General features: G+C 31.9%; 1 protein-coding gene across 1 annotated transcript; it reads left to right on the top strand.

Moving 5' to 3' along the window:
* Window positions 1-4,455: 4,455 nt before the first annotated feature.
* On the top strand, window positions 4,456-8,132 carry LOC107607631 (putative transcription factor KAN4). Its single transcript, XM_016309560.3, has 6 exons — window positions 4,456-5,400; window positions 5,482-5,558; window positions 5,796-5,832; window positions 6,202-6,322; window positions 7,399-7,504; window positions 7,655-8,132. Exons 1-6 carry the CDS (start codon window positions 4,893-4,895, stop codon window positions 7,817-7,819), a joined length of 1,014 nt encoding a protein of 337 aa, XP_016165046.1. The 5' UTR covers window positions 4,456-4,892; the 3' UTR covers window positions 7,820-8,132.
* Window positions 8,133-8,358: the final 226 nt, after the last annotated feature.

The following is an 8,358-nucleotide window of genomic DNA, read 5'->3' as shown; positions in this document are numbered from 1 at the left end:
TAGTAGCAAATTAGAGTACCATGAACGAGATAAATTGCTAGGTTGTATAAATTAATGGATAATGGACCAATAATTAACATCAAATAAAAGACAATAATATAAGAAAGTCGATAAAATTGATTGTTTTTGGCTATTATTTGTAGTGATTAGTCAAATTCTTAATTTAACAATTCAATAACATATTTTTAGTTTACATTTTTAAATATTGATAACTAATTATTGATGAAAAACAATAAATTTTATTGGTCGCGGAGTATATTTTTCTGTATGTAATTTTCCAATTGGTTTCGGACAGAGAGAGATTTCCCACAAAAACTTATTACAGGCACATGATTTTGAGATTTTCTTCCTGAAACTCAACCCTGACACAACACGATGACTGCACCAGTAGATGAAACGTTCTAGCCACAATATAATTGCAGGGAAATCATTTATCCTCCCCTGAAATGCATGGACCTCACTAGCTATTAGTTGTGGCCTAGTGTGTACCAGCATAGTACTAAGGTACCTACTAGCATTTGTTTTCAATGAATTAAAATCGGTGGTCCAATAGTTATTATTAAATCAAGAAATTTGTGTAAGATCAGAGTAAGACTAACACTAAAGAAGTATATGTCGTTAATCTCATTACCCATAAATGGAGGCATGATATAGTCCCGTTGAATTTCTTGGGAATACAATATTATTGAAGGATGATAAGAAAAATACTGTGATTTAATTTGTTTGAAACTTCACAAGTTTCAAAGTAGGAGATATAGTAGTACATACTGTCTACTACTGTAATATCTTTGTCAATTAAGCACAGGGAATTTTAAATAGTTAGTAGCTAGGAATAGTACTATGTTAGTAATTTTAGGTCGTTTTGATTTAGCTATGCTCTCTGACTCGGAGTCTCTGACTACCTGCAGTTATTTAATTTGACCTCCTTCAGCTCTGCCCATTTTCCCGTCCAAGAGTTATGGCTATTAATTAGTTGTAACTGATATGCAAATATAAAAACAAACTCTACTTATACTTTGGTTAATTTGAAGCTGAAAATAGATCATATCTTCATTCAAAATTAACGTGTTAATTAGATATGTTACTGTTGTGTCAAAAATTTGACACCGCTGAAGTTGGAAAGAACTCAATAGTCAACGTCGAAAAGAGTTTAATAGTTGGAATCGGAGATAAAATGTACGCAAAAAAATATTATTAAAAAAGGATCAATAAATTTGATAGTTAAGATAACTTACGTTTGGTGTCAAATTTACTTCAAGTATAAGATTATTTAGAGTCTTAGTTTAAATATAATATTATACCAAATAATTTAGAAATTTTTTTGTTATAAATAGGATTAGTTTCAATGGTTAGAATTAGTTTTAACCATTAATCTTAATTATAAAATATATATAATTAAAATTAATAATTTTCACCTAATACCATGATATATGTGAAATGCTTCCCACTTCCCAGATTATAATCATATTTTGATTATTTTCTAACAACTTTGAAAAGAAGGGTGCATAAATTAAATGTGAGTAGCAACTTAAACTTTGAACTTTAGCGGCACTGATGAGCACATTATTATCCCATGATTAATCTTGAATGACATGCAATATAATGTATTGAGGTTGCAATTAGTTATAACAGATAACTACTACAACTACTATAAATAGAGACACTCTATTGTACTGCAACTAATCAATCATTCATCAACTAATTTAGTTTTTCAGTTTTCTCTCACACACACTTCTTTCTTTCTCTGTCATTGCTTGATCTGCAAGCATTCTTTCCTTTCTTGCTTGAATGTTCATAGAGGTCTTGCCTAAAAGCTGCCATACTTTTCAAAAGGAGATCCTCATAAAGCTATTGAAGGCTTTCAATTATTGGTTGAAGTAGCAAAAGTGCAAAACAACTCCTTCTCCCTGCATGTACATACAGTAGCGATTATTACTTCCGTCGGTACTTAATTACAATGTAATTATGGAGTGATTATTACCACAAATGCAAGCATGTAATGTCGTGCATTAGCGCATCACCCTAAATTATAAAACGACGCTGATTTCGGAGATTCCTTACTTTCTTTTTTGTCGTTTGTTTGATAATTACTCAACCTAGCTAGCTTAAGCTACGACAGGAAAAGCTGAAATACCTCAGATTTCGATGCAGCGACATATGCTTGTGTGTATTCCGATCTCGCGAATAACATGCGGGAACTTATTATTCTTCCAATTAAGTTAATTACTATGCTATAATAATACAATATGTACTCCAGAAAAATCATATTATAATATAGACAATTGCTATCAAGATTGACATCAAAGGTGAATCGCTGCTCAAATCTCGAGTTCTCTCCTTATGTTTCGCTAAATTAAAGATTAATTCGCATCTGCTTATTACTTGGACGAAAATAAATAAAATATAAGTTGAACTCGCTAGTCAAAATTACTCTCTGAATAATTAATAATCATCCCTGTTCCCTGTAGATTATTAACAGCTCATATGTCTCTGTTCTTGCTTGAGATGACCTGCAGCTTCTGCATGCTAATTGCCGCACCTCATTCTCCTAATCAATTAATTAATTAATTATTTCTGAGACACTACTTTTAATTTTACCGTAAATTCCGATCCATTTAGGTTTAGTTAGGTTAGCATCAACATGTTAAAACGCTACGTACCACCTTCTATATAGACAACGTTTATAGTTTTCTAGACTGGAAAAACATACTAACCTTTATTATTCTTGTTTGATAATACCCTATGATTTATTTAGTTCCGTGAGAAACTGCATTTACAAGAAGGGGTAGCTATAAAACTTAATTAATTCCGTATGGATCAAGAAGCATGAGTAGTGGTGGTGGGTAAGGTTCATTCCTATTGTCGTTAATTATAGGACAGACAAACACATGGAATATGGGACATGGCCAAATTAAAGCATTTGACAACATGGTAAAATTCAACTATGGAGCATATTTTGTATTTTGTTTTTGTATATATAAGGCAGCCACCCCACCCAATAAACAAATTAAAATAATGTAAGCATCAGTACTATAGAAAAGCAGAGATTGCTTTTCCCGGAGAATCTAGAGCGCACGAGGCGCTGACCGCGGGTTGTGAAATTATTTAAGAAGTTTATTAAGATAGTGTCATCTTAATTAATTAAACATGGCATCGGGAGTATGATGATATTTTTAAGAAAAGATCACATTGCGAACTGTTAAAAAGAATAGTTAATATTTAATTTGATGTCTGAATATATACTTAAATTTTAATTTAATCTTTAAAATTTTAATTATCTTTTTTTAATTTATAAATTTAATAAATATAATTTATATTAGTTTTTGAAATAATTTTTGACATATAAAATAGAGTATTGATATAGACATTTAGATACTACACTAAAACCTGTAAAATGATATAGTTTTGAAATTGACGTTTAAATAGCTTAAAAAAGATATCATATCATTTGTTTTGGGATAAAAAATTTTAATAAACACTACTCACGATATAATTTTAGAGTTATTTGAGTACCAAAACTAAAATAATGTCGTTTTACAAAGTTCAGTGTGACATCTGACTGTCTATGTAAGTGTTCCGTTGACGTCTTTATGTTAAAAATTATGTCAGGGACTAATATGAGTTATGTTTGCAAAATTTAGAGGCTAAATAAAGACAATTAAAATTTTAAAAATTAAATTAAAATTTACATTTAAATTAAAAAACAAATTAAATATTATTTATAATATATTTAAATAAATATATTTGACTAAATATATCCATTTAATAATTCTTAATGTGATGTTTATTTAAAAGACATTATGATTGAAATATCTATCATAATAAAAGAAATTAAAGGAAGCAGTTAAGTTAGTACAAATAGCTAGGACCCCATCATACATATTATCTTTTTGTTTGTGTGTTGAGAGTTGAGAAGCCCATGGCACATGAGAAGAGAACAATGCAAGTCACGTGATATCCTGCCGCCTTGACGCCGACGAATGTGGTAGTGAACTAGCCATACAGCTGCATACTCCTTTTTTCACTTTCAACATGGAGAGGGAGAATATTGGAGTATGTTGTTTACACACAATCAAATACGTGTGTACGTTATTTGGATCGGATTGTAAAACATGTGTGTTAATTTGATAAACGATACTTGGACATTTTTTATACATTTTTTTCATAATTTTTTTATAATATAAAAGATAATAATTTTTCACTTTTGTTTGCCTGTGAATCTTGGTTTATATGTAGTAATTAAATGAGAGGAAGGAATAAAAAAGTTAACGGTATTAAAATAGTAGTAGGAGGGGAATTGCAATGGGATGGAGAGAGGAACTCAAATTGCCGTTCCAATATTCCACTGAACAGTTGCCGTTTTGTTTTTGCTCTCGAATTCCAACCATTCCTGACACAACCACCATTATATCGCTGCACCCTCAATATTATTGTTTTAGAGAAATAATAATGAAATAAGATGAAAGTTACCTGTATTATTATTATTATTGTTGTTGTTGTTGTAGTAGTAGTACCATTATATTTATGCAGATGCAGATGATGATGATGATGGGTTAAGAAAGGAACCTGAGTCTGCAACCTCCTCCTTCTCCTTCTCCTTCTCTGTGTCCTCAGCTTCCATAAATAACTATACTTTCCCTTTTCACTTCAAATCACCCTCCCCAATAAACCCCTCTCATCTTTCTTTCTTCTTTTTTCTTTCTTTCACTGCCATCTTTCAACTTTGACTCTGACTAGTGACAACTACTACGCCCTGATGCAACCGCATATGTAATATAATACTTCGTCACTTATAGATCCTTTTCAAATTCGAATCAAACTCTTATATTCTTTCCCATTCTCGTGTTTAGTTCTGATCCACATCATCAGAAGATCTCTCTACTACTGCTACCATGAAAGCTACTACTCCTCCTCCTTACACAGCAATGCCAATTCAAATGCAAAGCTTTTCTTCATCCGCGTTATTGGCGGAGCCAGACCTCTCCTTAAACATTAGCCCTCCTTTCCTTTCTGCCAAAGGAACATTCAAAGATATGTGCTCCTCAATCTCTGATTCAGGTAGTAGTGGAAGCGATGCAAGCCATGATAATAATAATAATAATAATAATTGCTTCTTTCACCACACCCACACTGTTCCACAACCGACATTGACATTAGGGTCTGGACCTGCATCAAACTTGAATCATCATCATCATTATCATCATCTCCATCAGTATCCAATGCAAGGGCTCTCAAGAAACTACTTCAATCATCATCCTCACCAACCTCAAATCCATTGCCGCTCCGATTTCAAACGAAATGGTGGCGGGAGAAGAAGCATGAGAGCTCCCAGAATGAGATGGACTACCACACTCCATGCTCATTTTGTTCATGCTGTTCAGCTTCTTGGCGGTCATGAAAGTATGTAAATATTAATTAGTTTAATTAATTTCTTTGTTTATTCGCAATAATTAATTTAGGGTTGTGTTGTGAGCTGTGCAGGGGCAACTCCGAAGTCAGTGTTAGAGTTAATGAATGTTAAGGATCTAACTCTAGCTCACGTCAAGAGTCACTTGCAGGTGTGTTATTAGTTATTCTCTCCTCTCCAATCTTCAAGTGTTGTTGATGATATTTTCCAAATCAGACAAGAATACAATAAATAATGAATGAAATTTCTTAGTAGCTTCGGAACAAGTACCAACAGTAAGGGGACAAAGGGTATCTATCTCTAGCTAGAGAGGGGTAAATAATGCATAATAATCTTAGGCTGGTGGACTTTTCTTCTATTATTCATCTCAGTGTTCTCATCCATGCAGATGTATAGAACAGTGAAGAGCACTGACAAAGTCCCAGGTAATAATAATAATAATAATAATCTTGGAGATGTCGATGATTCCCTCTCATTTTTCATCTCTTTCTATCTGTTGCTATTATATATTATTCTCTTTGTTTCAACACTTTAGTGATTGGATCGAGTGTGAGTGTGACAGAAACTCGCTCTACATATATATCATGAGATGCTTTAATAATATATAGTACCGTTTTCTTCCCCCGATAAAAACAAAAGTTTGGTTGGGACTGAACTAATAGCTTTTTAATAAAATCTAATTAATCATGTGGATTATTGAGGCGCTAGCTGTTGTATGTTGTGTCTGATAAAAGAAGAACAATGGCTCTATAGTTATGTACGGATGATGAATAATATATATTATAATATTACAGGTAATGGTCACAAGGTAGATATGGGGTTCGAGCAGCAAAGGCAAGAGGTCGTTGTGGATCATCTGCATGCTCAGAGAGGCCTTCTCCAACACCCACTGGTGCAACTGCAACAATCCCAAAGGTCATTTCATCACAAACTATTCCATTTTAATTTCTCGTCTATCTCTGAATATAAAATATATGAACGTAGCATTTAATAATGTTTGATACGTACATCATTGAGTTTTACTCTATATAAATATTTCTTAAAATATAGGAGTATTTAAATTAAAATGTGCGTTCAATGTATACTTTTCTCTTTAACACGAAGCACAAATGCACAACACAAAGTCCGGCATTGGGTAGGTGCAAATATCAATGTGTTCGTATAAACTTGAAAAAGAAGAAAAGATCAAATGGTTAATTGACGTAATATAGTTAACTGAAAAAGGATGGGCAGACCTTATTGCTATCTACAGGTATCGGGAATGATAGAGAATTTGACGTTTATGTAGAGACATAAATTTTGTTTCCTCTCCCTAATACTCATTACTAACTAAAAGATTTTAATTTCTCTTATGAATGTGATGTCACCCGTTTTTAAATGTCAAAATTATATATTCATAATTCATTTATTAAAGATAATCATTATGGGTGGTTTGAAAAGTTTTAAAAATTATTTTTTAAAATGTTTGACTTATAAAAAAAATAGTATTAATATTTAGTATAATTTTTAAAATTAAATCGTAGATCTTTAAGAAATTATTTAAACACTTATAGAGAAGTTAAAAAAAATGACTTTTTTTATAATAAAATTTTTTTTTATCACATTTCTTTTAAAATAAATACTTTTAGAATTAAAAAATCAAATACAAAATAAATTATTTATAAACTACTTTTAATATAAGTATTTATTGTTTAAATTATCTTTTCAAAAAAAATTAATTAAATTATTTATTCAAATTAAATCTAAATATTATTAAATAATAATTTAATTAAATACATCAAATTATCTAACTATTTTTAATTATTAATTAAATAAAAAAAAAAGCTATAAGTGTCAACTGTCAAGTGAGTTTCTGCCCTCGAATTTATTCGGAATTTGAGTCCACTATTTTGCTAGCCATTATTGAGAATTTGAAATAGGCTGCTAACCCTACTTCCTTCCGTTGTCATCAATACTTAATTTCATCTCTCACTCTGTACACTGATGAGCAGGTCATCATGTCAATCACCACTACTAGAGACAAATACAAATATTACTCGACAAAAACCCGATATCAGCTTCGTGTATTCTCGTCTCCAAGATGGCAATGAAATCATGGTAAGTTGGCACCCATACACTCATCAGAAGTGGACCAACCATAAGCATGCTGCATAATAATATGTTAGCTGTATTTTTTTGCTGCAAGTATGTACTATATATATATATTTATTCAAAGTAGCTTATAATATTAACAAATTGGGTGGACAGAATAATCACGGAGGGTTGTCGAATTACTTGAAGATGAAGGAGAGCTCGGACTGTAACAATTTATCGTCAGATTCAGAAGGCGTTATTGATCTGGAATTCACTCTTGGAAGGCCAACACACCATCAGGATGAATCATCAAGAGAGTTAACTCTTCTCAAGTGTTAATTAAATAAAAATGTTTAATAATTTAATTAGTACTAACCATTAGAGCTTTCCATTTTTGAACTATGTAATGTACTTCTCACTACTAGTCTTGCATGATATATACATTTGGTAGGAAAGATTTTCTGTCGTGAAGGAATGGGATAAATGTATGCATGTGTTTTGGAAGGAAGGAGACATTAGCTTCAGTCCAAAGAATTGATGACAAGCGTCTTTGTTTGATGTCATATTCAGTGCAAGCTAGCTACCTAGCTAAGAGGGTTAAAGAGACTGATGAAGAGTAAAAGAACTAAAATGGGTGGTGTTGTTTCAGGGCATGGACCATAACATGTGCATATTGGTCAGGTGGGTCTACATTCATATGAGAGACTATCATGACATGACATTGTTCTCAGATCCTATTTGCATTTTGCATCTGTCTACCTATATATTGTCGGCTATGAGGTTCCATTTCCTAAGCTATTTTGTTTTTTCTTCTGGTGTCAATGGTCAAAATCTGATGATTCTATATACAAAATTTTCAACGGCTGTATCCCAAACTT

Source organism: Arachis ipaensis, chromosome B7 (genome assembly GCF_059453495.1).
Source record: "Arachis ipaensis isolate K30076 ecotype BB chromosome B7, ASM5945349v1, whole genome shotgun sequence".
NCBI classification, from domain to species: domain Eukaryota; kingdom Viridiplantae; phylum Streptophyta; class Magnoliopsida; order Fabales; family Fabaceae; genus Arachis; species Arachis ipaensis.
The sequence above is the reverse complement of the archived record's forward strand: the minus strand, read 5'-3'. Positions and strand labels throughout refer to the sequence as shown.

Excerpts from the sequence above, each read along its gene's own strand:
- LOC107607631 (XM_016309560.3), top strand. The coding sequence starts at position 4,893 with ATGAAAGCTACTACTCCTCCTCCTTACACAGCAATGCCAATTCAAATG. Across the intron at positions 5,401-5,481 it reads GCTTCTTGGCGGTCATGAAA|GGGCAACTCCGAAGTCAGTG; the intron begins GTATGTAAATAT and ends TGAGCTGTGCAG. Across the intron at positions 5,559-5,795 it reads ACGTCAAGAGTCACTTGCAG|ATGTATAGAACAGTGAAGAG; the intron begins GTGTGTTATTAG and ends TCATCCATGCAG.